The 17,796-nt window shown below is 37.2% G+C and overlaps 1 protein-coding gene across 1 annotated transcript; it reads left to right on the forward strand.

The window, feature by feature from the left end:
• The first annotated feature begins 12,358 nt into the window (after window positions 1-12,358).
• Window positions 12,359-13,565, forward strand: LOC116078196 (formyl peptide receptor-related sequence 1). Its single transcript, XM_031353225.1, has one exon. The coding sequence runs from the start codon at window positions 12,364-12,366 to the stop codon at window positions 13,417-13,419; it is 1,056 nt and encodes a 351-aa protein (XP_031209085.1). The 5' UTR covers window positions 12,359-12,363; the 3' UTR covers window positions 13,420-13,565.
• The last annotated feature ends 4,231 nt before the right edge of the window (window positions 13,566-17,796 follow it).

Raw genomic sequence — 17,796 nt, forward strand, 5'->3', positions numbered from 1 at the left:
TATGACCAGGAGTGGTATAGCTGGATAGTCCTATGTCCAATTTTCTGTAGAACTAAAAGACTGATTTCCAGAGTGGTTATACTAGTTTGCAATCCCACCAGCAATGGAGGAGTGTTCCTCTTTCTCCACATCCTTGTCAACATCTGCTGTCACCTGAGTTTCCATTCTAACTGGTGTGAGATGGAATCTCAGGGTCATTTTGATTTGCATTTCCTTGATGACTAATCTTGAACATTTTTTAAGGTGCTTCTCAGTCATTTGAGTTTTCTCAGTTGAGAATTGTTTTTTTTTCTTTTGCTATGTTATCCATTTTTAATAGGGTTATTTGTTTCTCTGGAGTCTAACTTCTTGAGTTCTTTGTATATATTGGATATTAGCCTTCTATCTGATATAGGATTGGTAACAATCTTTTTTCAATCTGTTGGTTGCCTTTTTATCCTATTGACAGTGTCCTTTGCCTGACAGAAACTTTGCAATTTTATGAGGTTCCATTTGTCTGTTGTTGATCTTAGAGTGTAAGCCATTGGTGTTCTGTTCAGGAAAATTTCCCTTGTGCCCATGTGTTTGAGGCTCTTCCCCACTTTCTTCTATTAGTTTCAGTGTATCTGGTTTTACGTGGAGGTCTTTGATCCACTTAGATTTAAGCTTTATTCAAGGAGATAAGAATGGGTTGATTTGTATTCTTCTACATGTTCACCACCAGTTGAACCACCACCATTTGTTGAAAATGCTGTCTTTTTTTCCACTGGATGGTTTTAGCTTCTGTCAAAGATCAAGTGAACATAGGTGTGTGGATTCATTTCTGGGTCTTCAATTGTATTCCATTGATCTACCTGCCTGTCACTGTACCAATACAGTTTCTTATCACTATTGCTCTGTTGTACAGCTTGAGGTCAGGGATTGTGATTCCTCCAGAAATTCTTTTATTGTTGAGAATAGTTTTCACTATGCTTGTTTTTTTCATTATTCTAAATGAATTTGCAAATTGCTCTTTCTAACTCTATGATGAATTGAGTTGGAATTTTGATGGGGATTGCATTGAATCTGTAGATTGCTTTTGATAAGATAGACATTTTTAGTATATTAATACTGCCAATCTATGGGCATGGGAGATCTTTCGATCTTCTGAGATCTTTGTTGCTTTCTTTCTTCAGAAACTTGTAGTTCTTGTCATGCACATCTTTTATTTGCTTGGTTAGAGTCACTTTAAGGTATTTTATATTATATGTGACTATTGTGCCTTCACAATATAATACACATTATTTTACCAACAAATAATATATAATAAAATAATAAATAAAATAAATAAAATAATGTGTATCATTTCCCTAATTTCTTTCTCAGACTGTTTATCCTTTGAGCAGAGGAAGGCTACTGATTTGTTTGAGTTAATTTTATATCCAGGCACTTTGCTGAAGTTGTTTATTAGGTTTAAGAGTTCTCTGATGGAATTTTAGGGGCCACTTAAGTATACTATAACATCATCTGCAAATAGTGATGTCTTGAATTCTTCCTTTCCAATTTGTATCCCTTTGACCTACTTTTGTTGTCTTACTGCTCTAGAGAGAACTTCAAGTACTATATTGAACAGGTAGGGATAGAGTGGGCAGTCTTGTCTAGTCCCTGATTTTAGTGGGATTGCTTCAATTTTCTCTCCACTTAGTTTGATGTTAGCACTTAGTCTGCTGTATAATGCTTTAACTGTGTTTATGTATGAACCTTGAATTCCTGATCTTTCCAAGGCTTTTTCGATGAAGGGGTGTTGAATTTTGTCAAATACTTTCTCAGCATCTAGTTAGATGCTCATGTGGTTTTTTCTTTAAGTCAGATTATATAGTGGATTATGTTGATGTATTTCCATATACGAGCCATCCCTGCATCCCCTACTTGATAATGATAGATGATTATTTTTATGTTTCTTGGATTCAATTTGTGAGAATTTTATTGAGTATTTTTGCATTAGTAGTCATAAGGGAAATTGCTCTGAAGTTGTTTTTGTTGGGACTTTGTGTGGTTTAAGTATAAGTAAAATTGTGGCTTTATAGAACTAATTTGGGTAGTGTTCGTCTGTTTATATTTCCTGGAATAGTTTGATGAGTATTGGTATTTGGTCTTCTTTGAAGGTCTGATAGAACTCTACTAAACTCATCTGGTCCTGGGCTTCTTTTGGTTGGGAGACTTTTAATGACTGCTGCAATTTCATTAGGGGATATGGGACTGTTCAGATGGCTTATTTGACCCTGATTTAGCTTTGGCACCTTGTATATATCTAGAAAACTGTCCATTTCATCCAAATTTTCCAGTTTTGTTGAATATAGGCTCCTGTAGTAGGATCTGATGATTTTTTTGAATTTCTTCAGTTTCTTTTGTTATGTCTGCCTTTTCAGATCTGATTTTATTAATTTGGATACTGTCTCTGTGACTCTGGTTAGTCTGGTTAAGGGTTTCCCTATCTTGTTGATTTTCTCAAAGAATCAGCCCCTGGTTTTTATTGATTCTTTGGATAGTTTTTTTCATTTCTACTTGGTTGATTTCAGCCCTGAGTTTGATTTTTTTTCCTGCTGTCTACTCCTCTTGGGTATATTTGCTTCTTTTTGTTCTAGAGCTCTCAGGTGTGCTGTCAAGCTGCTATTGTATGCTTTCCCCAGTTTCTTTTTTGAGGCATTCAGAGTTATATGTGCTAGTACTGCTTTCATTGTGTCCCTTAAGTTTTGGTATGTTGTACCTTCATTTTCATTAACTTTTAAAAAGTATTCATTTTCTTTCTTTCTTCCTTGACCAAGTTACCATTGAGTAAGCTGAACTTTGTTCAGCTTCCATGTGTATGTGGATTTTCTGTTTGTTGTTATTGAAGACCAGCCTTAGTCCTTGGTGATCTGATAGGATACATGGGGTTATTTCAATCTTTTTGTATCTGTTGAGGCCTGTTTTGTGACCAATTATATGGTTAATTCTGGAGAAGGTATCATGAAGTGTTGAGAAGAAGGTATATTCTTTTGTTTTAGGATGAAATGTTCTCTATCTATCTATATATCTGTTAAGTCCATTTGTTTCATTAATTCTGTTCATTTTACTACATCTCTGTTTAGTATCTGTTTTCATGTTCTGTCCATTGCTGAGTGTGTGGTGTTGAGGTCTTCCACTATTATTATGTGAGGTACAATGTGTACTTTGAACTTTAGTAAAGCTTCTTTTAAGAATGTGGGTGCCCTTGCATTTGAAGCATAGATATGCAGAATCAAGAGTTCATCTTGGTAGATGTTTCCTTTCATGATTATTTAGTGTCCTTCCTTATCTTTTTTGATAATTTTTGGTTGAAAGTTGATTTTATTTGGTATTGGAATGGCTACTTCAGCTTGTTTCTTGGTTCCATTAGGTTGCAAAATTTTTTCTAGCCTTTTACTCTGAGGTAGTGTCTGTCTTTCTCACTGAAGTGCATTTCCTGTATGCAGTAAAATATTAGGTCCTATTTATGCATCCAATCTGTTAGTCTATGTCTTTTTATTGGTGATTTGAGTCCACTGATGTTCAGAGATATTAAGGAAAAGTGATTTCTGTTTTTGTTGTTGTTGTTGTTGTTGTTAAAGTTGGAATTATATTTGTTTGACTATCATTTTTTTTAGGGTTTGTTGAGAGAAGATTACTTTCTTGTTTTTTTTCCTAGGGTGTAGTTTTCCTCCTTGTTTTGAAGTTTTCCATCTATTATTCTTTTAAAGGCTGTATTTGAGGAAAGATCTTGCATATATTTGTTTTTGTCATGGAATATCCTGGTTTCTCCATCTTTGGTAATTGTGAGTTTTGCTGGGTATAGTAGCCTGGACCGGCATTTGTGTTCTCTTAGGGTCTGTATGAGATCTGCCCAGGATCTTTTGACATTTATAGTCTCTGGTGAGAAGTCTGTTGTAATTCTGATAGCTCTGCTTTATTATTTGACCTTTTCCCTTACATCTTTTAATATTCTTTCTTTGTTTTGTACATTTGGTGTTTTGATTATTATGTGACAGGAGGAATTTCTTTTCTGGTCTAGTATATTTAGAACTCTGTAGACTTCTTGTATGTTTATGGGGATCTCTTTCCTTAGGTTAGGTAAGTTTTCTTCTATAATTTTATTGATGATATTTACTGGTCTTTTAAGTTGGGAATCTTCCCTCTCTTCCTTACCTATTATTCTTAGGATTGGTCTTTGCATTGTGTCCTAGATTTCCTGGATGTTTGAGTTAGGGGCTTTTTGCATTTTGCATTTTCTTTGACGGTTGTGTCAATGTTTTTGAAACAGGGTTTCTCTGTGTAGCCCTGGCTGTCCTGGAACTCATTCTGTAGACCAGGCTGGCCTCCAAGTCAGAAATCCACCTGCCTCTGCCTCCCAAGTGCTGGGATTAAAGATGTGCGCCACCACTGGCCTGCATGTCAATGTTTTCTATGGTATCTTCTGTACCTGAGAATCTTTCTTCTATCTCTTGTATTCTGTTGGTGATGCTTACATCTATGACTCCTGATCTCTTCCCCAGGATTTCTATCTCCAGGGTTGTCTCCTTTTGTAATTTCTTTATTGTTTCTATTTCTATTTTTAGATTCTGGATGGTTTTGTTCAATTCCTTCCCCTGTTTCATTGTGTTTTCCTGTAATTCTTTAAGCTATTTATGTCTTTCCTCTTTAAGGCCTTCTACCCACTTACCTTGTTCTCTTGTATTTCTTTGAGTTGTTATTTATGTCCTTCTTGAAGTCCTATATCATTATCATGATATATGGTTTTAAATCTGAATCTTGTTTTTTCTGTGTGATGAGGTATCTAGAACTTACTTTAGTGGGAGACCTGGGTTCTGATGATGCCAAGCAGCCCTGGTTTCTGTTGCTTATATCCTTGTCCTTTCCTCTTGCATCTGGTTATCTCTAGTGCTACCTTCCCTTGCTGTCTCTGACTGGAGCCTGTCCCTCCTGTGATCCTGGTTGTGTCAAAACTCCCCAGAGTACAGCTGTCTCTATGATCTTGTGATTCTCTGATCCTGTGATCCTGATTGTGTCAGAGCTCCTGGGAGTCAAGGTGCCTCTGGGATCATGAAATCCTGGTGTGATTAAGTTCATGAGATCCTCTTGTGTCAGAGTTCCTGGCAGTGGAGGTTTCTTTCAGTGTTGCAGAGGTGGGTGGGGAACCAGAGCCTTGGGCTTGCTCTGGGTATGGGTGTAAGGTGGAAGGAACCTGTAACTCTGGCTGGACAGTGGTTTGTGTTTCTCTTATGCCTGGATGTGTCAGAGAACTTGGGATTTGAGCTTCCTCTAGGTATTGTAGAACTAGGTGAATTCTCTGTTTAGGTCTATACCCCAGTTGTTTGCTTGTTTATTTATTTATTTTAAACTCCAGATTTTATTCCTTTCCCAGTCGACCCTCTGACTGGTCCACATCACATACCAGTCCCTGGCCACCAGTCTGCACAAGGATATCCCCACCCTACCAGCCCTCTAAATTTCCTAGGGCCTCCAGTCTCTTGACGGTTAGCTGCATCTTCTGTGACTAAACTTAGACCCAGCAGTCCTCTGCTGTACATGTGTTGGGGGTTTCATATCAGCTGGTATATGCTGCCTAGTTATTGTTCCAGTATCTGAGAGACCTCTGGGATATAGGTTAATTGAGAGTGCTGGTCTTCCTAAGGGGTCACCCTTCACCTAACTTCATCCATTCTTCCCCTAATTCAACCACAGGGGGCAGCAGCTTTTGTCCATTGGTTGGGTGCAAATATCTGCATCTGACTCTTTCAGCTGCTTGTTGTTCTATCCCATTTTTGATTAGGTTTTTTGGTTAATTGGTGTTTAGCTTCTTGAGTTCTTTTGGATATTAGCCCTCTATCAGATGTGGGGTTAATGAAGATTTTTTTCCCAGTCTTTAGGTTGCCCATTTATTCTATTGACTATGTCCTTTACTCTATAGTAGCTTTCCAATTTCATGAGATCCCATTTATCAATTCTTGATCATAGAGCCTGAGCCATTGAAGTTCAGTTTAGGAAATTTTCTTCTGTGCCAATGTGCTTGAGGCTGTTTCCCACTTTCTCTTCTATTAGATTCACTTTATCGGGTTTTATGTTGAGTTCCTTGATCCATTGGGAAATAAGTTTTTTTCAAGGTGAGAAATATAGTTTGATTTTCATTTTTCTACATACAGACTGCCAGTTAGACCAGCACCATTTGTGGACGATGTTTTCTTCTTTTTTTTTTCATTGTATATTTTTGGTTTCTTTGTCAAAGATTAAGTGTCCATAAGTGTGTGTTTTTATTTCATGGTCTTCAGTTCTATTCCATTGATCAACCTGTCTGTCTCTGTACCAATGTCGTATAGTTTTTACCCATATTGTTGAGTAGTATAGCTTGAAGTCAGGGATAGTGATTTTCCCAGAAGTTCTTTTATTGTTAAGAATTATTTTCATTATTCTAGGTTTTTTGCTTTTCCAGATAAATTTGAGAATTGTTTTTTCCATGTCTTTGAAGAATTGTGTGATGGGATTTTGATAGGGATTCCATTGAATCTGAAGACTGCTTTTGGTAGGCTGGCCATTTTTACTGTGCTAATACTGCCAGTACATGAGCATGGGAGATCTCTCCATTTTCTGAGATCTCCTTCAATTTCTTTCTTGAGAGACTTCAAATCCTTGTCACACAGATCTTTCATGTGTTTGGTTAGAGATACCCAAAGACATTATATATTTATTGCGGTTATTACGAAGGGTGTTGTTTCCCTAATTTTTTCTCAGCCCATTGATCCTTTGTGTAGAAGATTTTTAGACTTAATCTTATATCCATTCACCTTGTTGAAGCTGTTTATCAGCCATTTTTCTTATGTTATTCCTACCAATCCATGAGCAAGGGAGATTGTTCCATCTACTGAGGTCTTCTTCATTTTCTTTCTTCAGAGACTTGAAGTTCCCTTCATAAATATCTTCAAGTTGCTTGGTTAGAGTTACACTAAAATATTTTATATTGTTTATGACTTTTGTGAAGGGTTTTGCTGTATATTGCTTCTATTATGTTTAGTTATGTGCCTTAAATTCTAATATTTTAAGGCTTTCAACATCATGGTGTGTTGCATTTTATCAAAGCACCTTTCAGCATTTGATGTGATAATCATGTGGTATTTTTCTTTGCATTTGTTTATGTAATGGATTATGTTTGTGGATTTCCATATATTTAATCAACCCTCTATCCCATGGATGAAGTCTACTTGATTATGGTGAATGATCCTTTTGATGTGTTATTGTATGCAATTTGCCAGAAGTTTATTGAGTATTTTTGTATCAATATTCATAAGGAAACTAGTCTTTTTTTTTTTTTTTGGTTTATTCGAGACAGGGTTTCTCTGTATAGTCCTGGCTGTCCTGGAACTCACTCTGTAGACCAGGCTGGCCTCGAACTCAGAAATCCGCCTGCCTCTGCCTCCCAAGTGCTGGGATTAAAGGTGTGCGCCACCACGGCCTGGCGAAACTAGTCTTAAGCTTTCTTTCTTTGTTGGGTCTTGTGTGGCTTAGTTATCAACTTAACTATGGCATCATAGAATAAATTAGGTAGTGTGCCACCTGTTTGTATTTTGTGCAACAGTTTGGAAGTATTGATATTATGTCTTCTTTGAGGGTCTGATAGAATTCTGCACAAAAATTATCTGGCCCTAGGCTGATTTTGGTTGGGAGACTTTTAATGTCTGCTTCTTATTCCTTAGGGGATATGAGTCTGCTTATATAGATGGTTTTTATCTGATCCTGACTTAACTTTGGCACCTTGCATCTGTCTAGAAAATCATCCATTTCACCTAGATTTTCCCATTTTGTTGAATATAGGGTTTTGTAGTAGGGTCTGATGACTTTTGAATTATTTCACATTCTGTTATGTCTTTTCATTTCTGATTTTGTTAATTTGGATACTGTCTCTGTGCCCTCTAGTTAGTTTGGCTAATAGTTTATCTATATTGTTGATTTTCTTAGAGAACCAGCTCTTAGTTTTGATTCTTCATATAGTTCTCTTTGTTTCTATTTTGTTTTCTGCACTGAGTTTTATTATTTCCTGATGTCTACTTCACTTGGATACATTTGATTTCTTTTGTTCTAGAGCTTTCATAAGTTCTGTTAAGCTGCTAATGTAGGATCTCATCAATTTATTTATTTATTTATTTTTAAATTTTTATTTATTTTATATATATGAGTACACTGTAACTATCTTCTGACACACCAGAAGAGGGTATTGGATCTCGTTACAGATGGTTGTGAGCCACCATGTGGTTTCTGGGATTTGAACTCAGGACCTCTGGAAGAACAGTCAGTGCTCTTAACCACAGAGTCATCTCTTCAGCCCATCACCAATTTCTTTATAAAGACACTCAGAGCTATGCATTTTCCTCTTACACTGATTTCATTGTGTTCCATAAGTTTTGGTATGCTATGCCTTCATTTTCATTAAATTCTAAAAAGTCTTTAATTTCTTTCTTTAATTTTTCCCTGTCCAAGTTATTATTGAGCTGATAGCTATTGACCATCCACAAGTATGTAGGGTTTCTGTTGTTTTTGTTGTTACTGAAGACCAACCTTAGTGGTGGTCTGATATAGTGCATAGAATTAGTTCAATTTTCTTGTGTCTGTTGAAACATTTTTTGTGACTAATTACATGGTCAATTTTGGACATGGTACCATGATGTGCTTAGAAGAAGGTATATTCTTTTGTTTTATGGTGAAATTTTCTGTAGATATCCGTTAAATCCATTTGGTTCATAACTTCTGTAAGTTTCATTGTGTCTCTGTTTAGTTTCTTTTTCCATGATCTGTCCATTGATGAGAGTGGAGTGTTGAAGTCTCCCTTTATCATTGTGTGAGATTTGAGCTTCAGTAATGTTTCTTTTACAAATGTGTGTGCTTTTACATTTGGGGCATTGATTTTCAAAACTGAAAGTACATCTTGGTGGATTTTTCCTTTGATGAGTATGAAGTGTCCTTCCCCAACTTTTTTGATAACTTTAGTTTGAAAGTCTATTTTATTGATAATTAGAATGGCTACTCCATCTTGCTTCTTGGGACTATTTGCTTGGAAAGTTTTTGTTTCTCAACCTTTTACTCTGAGGTAGTGTATGTCTTTGTTAGTGAAGTGTGTTTCCTCTATGCAGCAAAATCCTGGATCCTGTTTATGTATCCAATCCATTAGCCTATGTCCTTTTATTGGGGAATTTGAATCTACTGATGTTGAGAGATATTAAAGACCAATGATTGTTTCTTCCTGTTATTTTTGTTGTTAGAGGTGGAGTTATGTTTGTGTGGTTCTCTTAGGTTTGTTGTGCGAAGATTGATTTCTTGGTTTTTTTTTCTTTTCTTTTTCTTGAATGTTGTTTCCCTTCTTATGTTGGAGGTTTCCTTCCATTGTTCTCTGTAGTGGAAATATATTGTTTAAGTTTGGTTTTGTTGTGGAATATCTTGGTTTCACCATCTATAGTAATTGAGAGTTTGTCTGGGCTGGAAGTTTTGTTCTCTTATGGTCTGTATGACATCTGCTCAAGATTTTCTCACATTTAGAGTCTCTGTTGAGCAGTGTGTTGTAATTCTGATAAGTCTGCCTTTATATGTTACTTGGCCATTTTCCCTTACTGCTTTTAATATTCTTTTTTGTTCTGTGCATTTGGTGTTTGATTATTATATAATAGGAAGAATTTCTCTACTGCTCCAATCTATTTGGCATTCTGTAGTCTTCCTGAACACTTATGGGTACCTCTTTTTTTAGGTTAGGGATCTTTTCCTCTATGATTTTGTTGAAGATGTTTACTAGCCATTTGAATTAGAATCTTCACTCCATTATATGCCTATTATTCTTAGGTTTGATCCTTTCATTTAGTCCTGAATTTCTTGAATGTTTTAGGTTAGCTTTTTGCAATTTTTTGGCTTTCATGTTAATATCTTCTATGGTATCTTCTATGCCTGCAATTATTTCTTCTATTTCTTGTATTGTGTTGGTGTTGCTGTGTCTACTGATCTCTTTCCTATGTTTTTTCATCTCCATTGTTGTCTCCCTTGGCAACATTTCTTTTACAAATATTGGTGTCCATATGTTTGGGGTATAGATAATGAGAATTGACATATTAGCTTGTTAGATTTTTCTTTTGATGTGTATGAAGTGAAATACCCTGTCTCTTTTGATTAATTTTGTTTGAAAGTGTATTTTATTGGATATTACTATGTCTACTCCAGTTTGTTTCTTGGGATCTTTTTCTTGGAAATCCTTTTTTCAGCATGTTATTCTGAGGTAATGTCTATTTTTCATTGCTGAGATATGTTTCTCATATGCAGCAGAATGATGGATGTTGTTTTTGTATCCATTCTTTTATGCTGCAAGTTTTAGAATTGATTCCCTTGATGTTGAAATACATTAATGACCAATGGTTTTTATTTCCTGTTATTTTTACGTTGGTGATATTACTGTGTGTGTGCACTTGACTTGTTTTTGCTGGTATGGAATTACTTATTTTCTGTTTTTTTCTGGGTGAGAGTCTGGTGAGCAGTTACCCTTGTTAGGTTACAGTTTTTCTTTTAGAATTTTTTATACAGCAGCCCCATCTGCTTACAAGTGTATTATAAGCCGTAGCTGTTTTACATTTGAACAGTTTTCCATTCCCTCACAGGATTCTAGGCAAGTACTCTATTATTAATATAACAAGAGGGATCCTAGGCAAGCACTCTATTATTAATATAGCAATATCAGGCCTATAAATAAATTTCAAGAAGATAGCCTGTATGCAGGTGTTATAGCCCACACACTATAGCATAAGAAAATATTTCAAGTTTCTTTAACCTGGGCTGTTCACAAAGACTTCTTGGTTTAATTGGCTACACTAGACACAGATATGAACTAACTCTAAATCAGGAAACACAGTAAAAGTGAGTCTTATTCTCATGAAGCTAAAAGAGTAATCACAGAAGCTCCCTGAGGAATTCTACTCCTAGTGTTATCATCCAAAATTGTGTCACGTGTATGACCCATTAAGACCATAAGAAGTAGTGAAGATTTAAGATACTCATTAGTCTGATTAGGAATCACACTCAAAAGTAGATGGAGGGACAATTTACATCAATAAAACTGATTTGCCTTGCAGAGAACAAGTCATCAGATTCTGTGGGGAGGGCACAGGGCACATTCAGCAACATCTGTCACATTTGGAATGGTAAGAGGACTCATGAAGCTATATTAAAGTCTGTCCTATCACTATTTCAGTAGCTTTCAGGGTCATATTGTCTCTGACCCTTATTCTAGTCTTAAAAAATGAGAAATAAGGAACCTTTTAGAGCTTTTATATAGGTCAACCTAAATTTCATATAAAATAATTACAGAATTCATGTTTTTTTTCAAGAGAAGCCCACAAACACTAAAATTCATTAGATGTCATCCTTCAACCCACATAATACTAAACTGTGCAGTCACGTATACTTTTTGTATACCAAGGTGTGAGGAGCTTCTTCTCAAACAGGGAAAATGAATGGCACTGGATAGAATATAGAGATGATACCTACCTGTCACTGTGTCCATTTGTTTCCAGAATTTTCCTTCATGTTTAAGCATTCATTATGCTGCAGTTAGGGTCTTTCTACTATATAAGAAACAAAGATACCAAGAAGCATCACCAGCAATGATACTTATACATTCTCAAAGATTGTGCATGTGACCATAGTTTGTTATAATATCCTCTAAACTGTGGTGCTTTTAACCTCTTATCTTTATAAAATTTCAAGAGGACCATGGTAATCAATGCTCAAAAACAACCTCTGGTCTACCACAAGTTTGAAGAATAAAGGGTCACCTTATTTCTATATGTATACCACTCAACTCATACATCTTTGGAAAAAATGTCTTTGAAATCTAAAGTGAGTGGAGAGTATAATGGACTGATATTCATCCTTTGGGTCATATCACTGAATATCCCTTTGTCTGTATTTCTATCTCTCCTTCTCTGTCTGTCTGTCTGTCTGTCTGTCTGTCTGTCTGTGTCTCTCTCTGGAGTTTACACTTCATTGCTTTGCTGAAAACATGATCCCACCACTTTCCTTGAAGTGTCAAACTCCTATCACCCATGTTTTGCTGTCTGTTCACACTCAGTTCAGTATCATTGCTGGGACATGAGGGCTTATTATTTTCTTGATAACTAGTCTGAAAAGCTTTAATTGTTTTAGGAATAAGCAGAATCTGGAGAGCTATGCTATCCAAGAAAGGCATCCAGTAAGAAGCAAGTTTTGGAATATTACTGGGAAAATGGCTTTTCTCTGGTAGAAGGTGGTAAACATTCACAATAGGAGTCATGTTAGAGGGAGTCATATCTGAGAAATGGTTGTTGTTAATTTTTTTTAGGTGCAGACAAAATGGAAACCAATTACTCCATCCCTCTAAATGGATCAGAAGTGGTGGTCTATGATTCTACCATCTCCAGAATTCTGTGGATCCTCTCAATGGTGGTTGTATCAATCACTTTTTTCCTTGGCATCCTGGGCAATGGACTAGTGATCTGGATAGCTGGATTCCAGATGGCACACACTGTCACCACTACTTATTATCTGAATCTAGCTTTGGCTGACTTCTCTTTCACAGTGAAACTACCATTTCTTCTCATCTCAATGGCTATGAAAGGAAAATGGCCTTTTGGCTGGTTCCTGTGTAAATTAGTTTACATTGTAGTAGACATAAACCTATTTGGAAGTGTCTTCCTGATTGCTGTTATTGCCTTGGACCGCTGTATTTGTGTCCTGCATCCAGTCTGGGCTCAGAACTACCGCACTGTGAGCCTGGCTAGGAAAGTGGTTGTTGGACCCTGGATTTTTTCTCTCATTCTCACTTTACCTCTTTTACTCTTTTTGACTACAGTTCGAGATCCTAGAGGGAATGTACACTGTACATTTAGCTTTGTATCCTGGGGCAACTCTGTCGAAGAAAGGTTGAACACAGCTATCACTATGGTAACAACTAGAGGGATCATCAGGTTCATCGTTGGCTTCAGCATGCCCATGTTCTTTGTTGCCATCTGCTATGGACTTATCACTACCAAGGTTCAGAGAAGAGCCCTTTTAAATTCCAGCCGTGCATTACGAGTCCTTAAGGCAGTTGTGGCTTCCTTCTTTATCTGTTGGTTTCCTTTTCAATTGGTAGCCCTTTTAGGCACAGTCTGGCTCAAAGAGATGCTGTTTAGTGGTGGTTATAAAATTCTTAACAAGTTGGTAAATCCAACAAGCTCATTGGCCTTTTTCAGTAGCTGCCTCAATCCAATTCTCTATGTTTTCATGGGCCAGGACTTTCGAGAAAGACTGATCCATTCCCTGTCTTCTAGTCTGGAGAGAGCCCTGAGTGAGGACTCTGGCCAGATCAGTGATACAAGTGCCAATGTGGCTTCCATTTCTGCAGACATTGAGATAAAGGCAATATAAGGAGGGGGCTGTGGGATTCTTTTTGTCCCACCATAGTCCCATTCCACTTTTGTTTACCTTATGCTGTGCCTAGAGCATTATTAATCTGAAAAAGTACTTTTGTGTCCCCTGAATTTGGGAAAAGAAGTAAAAGTCAAAGGGGCCTAGAATATACAGAGGGTGTATAAACTTAGAACACAGGCTCTATATGTACAGCAACTGGGAAGACCTCAGACTCACTGGGTTAGGTTTTTCAGGTGAAGTTGGTTGTATAAAGAGTGATGATATTACTGTAAGGAACTTATCATCTATGGTCTGTTAAGAAGCTCAAAAATTCATTGGTCCTACAAAATGACGAGTCAAACACTGGGTTTGTCTTTGGGACATGAGCAGAAAGAGTAGAAATTGCTTATGTTGCTCCTTGGGAAGCAATTTTAGCAACAAATACTAAAAGAAAGCCTAACAGATAATAAGAAATATTGTTCAAGTTTCTCTCCATTTAGGTTGATGTTGACTACTAGTTTGCTGTATGTTGTTTTTACTATGTTTAGGTATGGGCCTTGAATTCCTGATCTTTCTAAGACTTTTACCATGAAGGGATGTTGGATTTTGTCAAATGCTTTCACAGCATCTAATGAGATGATCATATGGTTTTCTTCTTTAAGTTTGCTTATGTAGTGAATTATGTTAATGGTTTCCGTATATTGAACCATCCCTGCATCCCTGGGATGAAGCCTACTTGTTCATGATGGATGACCATTTTGATGTGTTCTTGGATTTGGTTTGCAAGAATTTTATTGAGTATTTTTTGCATCGATATTCATAAGGGAAATTGGTCTGAAGTTTTCTTTCTTTGTTAGGTCCAAAGGGAAAACAAAATACCCATAGAAGGAGTCTCAGAGACAAACTATGGAGCAGAGACTGAAGGAAGGACAATCCAGAGACTGTTCCACCTGAGAATCCTTCCCATATTCAATCATCAAATCCAGACATTACTGTGGATGCCATCAAGTGCTGGCTGACAGGAGCCTGATATAGCTCCTGAGAGGCTCTGACAGTTCCCCCACTAATTAATACAGACATAGAGACTCACAACCATCTATTGGACTGAGTACAAGGTCCCCAATGAAGGAGCTAGAGAAAGAACCCAAGGAGCTGAATTGTTTGCAGCCCCCTAGGATGAACAACAATATGAACTAACTAGTACCTTCAGAGCTTCCAGGGACCAAACCATCAACCACAGAGTACACATGGTGGGACTAATGGCTCCAGCAGCATATGTAGCAGAGGATGGCCTAGTTGGTCATCAATTGGAGGAGAGGGCCTTGGTCCTGTTTAGGTTATATATCCCAGTATAGGGGAATGTCAGGGCCAGGAAGTGGGAGGAGGTGGGTTGGTGAGGAGTGGGAGGAGGGAGGGAACAAGGTTTATTTTTGTTTTTTTCTTTTTTTTCAGAGGGGAAACTGGGAAAGGAGATATCATATGACATGTAAATAAGGAAAATATCTAATAAAAAATTTCAAGAAAGGGAAAAAATATTGTCCCATCCAGTTCCCTAAAACTTTCATGAATTCATTTTTTTTTTAATGGCTGAACAGTATTTTCTTGTGTAAATATATCACATTTTCTGTATCCATTTCTCTGTTAAGGGACATCTGGGTTCTTTCCAGCTTCTGGCTATTATAAATAAGGCTGCTATGAACATAAAGGAACATTTGTCCTTATTACATGTTGGTGTATCTTCTGGGTATATGCCCAGGAGTGGTATAGCTGGGTCCTCAGGGAATACTATATTCAATTTTCTGAGGAACCACCATCCTAATTTCTAGAATGGTTGTACAAGCTTGCAGTCCCACCAACAATGGAGGAATGTTCCTTTCTCTACATCCTCTCTAGCATCTGCTGTGCCTGACATATTCAGAGGTGGATGCTCTCAGCCAACTACTGAACTGAGCGTAAGTTCCCCAAAGGAGGAGCTAGAGAAAGGACTGAAAGAGCTGAAGGAACTTGCAGTCCCATAGGAGGAAAAATAATATGAACCAAGCAGTTCCCCCAGAACTCCCAGGAACTAAACCACCAACCAAAGGGAGGGACTCGTGACTTCAGCTGCATATGTAGCAGAGGATGCCCTTGTTGGACATCAGTGGAAGAAGAGACCCTTCATCCTGAGAAGGCTCATTATAAGGGAATCAAAAGGCAGGTAATTGGGAGTGGGTAGGATGGTGAGCAGGGGGAGGGAGGAGGGGGTTAGAAGGGGAAACCAGGAAAGGGGATAACATTTGAAATGTAAATAAAAAATATCTAATAAAAAAACTTTAAAAAAGAAAAGAAAAAAGGAGAAATAATTTAAGTCAGTTTAAGAGAACTGCTATAGGAAAGAACGCTAAAATATTAAAAAATAAAGGGGTTAAAAATATTTCTGTGTATTTTGTTCCCCCTTTTAAGAAGGAATGAAGTATCCACACTTCGGTATTCCTTCTTCCTGAGTTTCTTGTGGTTTGTGGATTGTACTTTGAGTATTCTGATCTTCTGGGCTAATAACCACTTATCAGAGAGTGCATACCATGTGTATTCTTTTGTGATTGTGTTATCTCACTCAGGATGATATTCTTCAGATCAATCAATTTCCCTAAGAATTTCATAAATTCATTGTTTTTCATAGCTGAGTAGTACTCCTTTGTTTAGATGTACCACATTTTCTGTATCCACTCCTCTGTTGAGGGACATCTGGGTTGTTTCCAGTTTCTACCTATTATAAATAAGGCTGCTGTGAACATAGGAGTTGTAGAGACAAACTATGGAGCAGAGACTGAAGGAAGGACAATCCAGAGACTGCTCTACCTCAGAAACCTTCCCATATTCAATCATAAAATGCAGACATTATTGTGGATCAGCAAGTGCTGGCTGACAGGCGCCTGATATAGTTGTCTCCTGAGAGGCTCTGACAGGACCTGACTAATACAGAAGTATTAATACAGAGTCTCACAGACATCCATTGGACTGAGCACAGGCTCCCCAATGAAGGAGCTAGAAAAAGGATCAAAGGAGCTGAAGGGTTTGCAGACCCTTATGACCAACAAGAATATAAAGTAACTAGTACCCTCAGAACTCCCAGGGACTAAACCACTAACCAAAGTGGACACTTGATGGGACTCATGGCTCCAGCAGCATATGTATAGCAGAGGATGTCATAGTTGGTTATCAAGGTCAGGAGCGGCCCTTGGTCCTGTGAAGGTTCTGTGCCCCAGTGAAGGGGAATGCCAGGGCCAGGAAGCAGGAGAGGGTGGGTTGGTGAGCAGGAAGAGGGGGAAACAGTTTTTTTTCTTGTTTTTGTTTGTTTTATTTTATTTTACTTTATTTTATTTTATTTTTTCTTTTTTTCAGAGGGAAAACTGGGAAAGGAGATATCATATAACATGTAAAATAAAGAATATATCTAATAAAAAAAGAAAAAGTATTTCTGTGTTATTTAAAAAGAGTCATTAAAAAGAAAATTATATAATTTTCTTTAACCATTTTCTTTTTTTGTTTTGTTTTGTTTTGTTTTGTTTTTGTTTTTGTTTTTTTGAGACAGGGTTTCTCTGTTTAGCCCTGGCTGTCCTGGAACTCACTCTGTAGACCAGGCTGGCCTTGAACTCAGAAATCCACCTGCCTCTGCCTCCCAAGTGCTGGGATTAAAGGCGTGCGCCACCACCGCCCGGCCAACCATTTTCTTTATATGTATATATTATTAAAAGTCATTGGACAATCTTCACATCAACCCCTTCTATCTGTCCACATGTCCCTTTGCCACATTTTCTTCTCTGTCTTTCTTTTGAGATTATAATATAATCATATCATTTACTTCTTCCTTTTTCTTTTTCCAAAATTTCCATATACACTGTGTGATCTTTTTCAAATACATGGTGTCTTTTTTTAAAGGTTTTTGTTGTTGCATATATGTAGAATGAATTCATTTACTTGCTATTGTGAATATGGCAGCCATAAACATGGAAGAGCGATAAACATGGAAGGTGTCTCCGATAGGTTATGGTGTCTTTTGGGTACATGACTGTGAGTGGAATATAAGGGTTTTTGTTTGTTTGTTTGTTTGTTTTTTGTTTTTTTTTTCTTTTGGTTTTTTTTAGGTAGATGCATTAAATTCGATTCCCTTTTCCTTTGTCTGGAACCAGGGTACCTTAATAAAGAAACCCCCAGCATATAGAAGCAGATGTTTTCCAATCTTGAATCTAGTAAGCGATGGAGGTATCAAAGACATAAAACTAAAGTCTCAGGGTGTTTTAATTTGTTTCACAAGTAGATGTAAAGTAACTTACTGGATTCTGTGTACCATCTTGTGGTTCTCCAGACATAAAGCAAGACAGAAGTCAGCCTTTCTGCCAGGTCTTAGAATCACTC

Source organism: Mastomys coucha, unplaced genomic scaffold (genome assembly GCF_008632895.1).
Source record: "Mastomys coucha isolate ucsf_1 unplaced genomic scaffold, UCSF_Mcou_1 pScaffold5, whole genome shotgun sequence".
In the NCBI taxonomy this organism is placed as follows: Eukaryota; Metazoa; Chordata; class Mammalia; order Rodentia; family Muridae; genus Mastomys; species Mastomys coucha.

Coding starts and splice junctions, on each gene's coding strand:
- LOC116078196 (XM_031353225.1), top strand. CDS start 12,364: ATGGAAACCAATTACTCCATCCCTCTAAATGGATCAGAAGTGGTGGTC.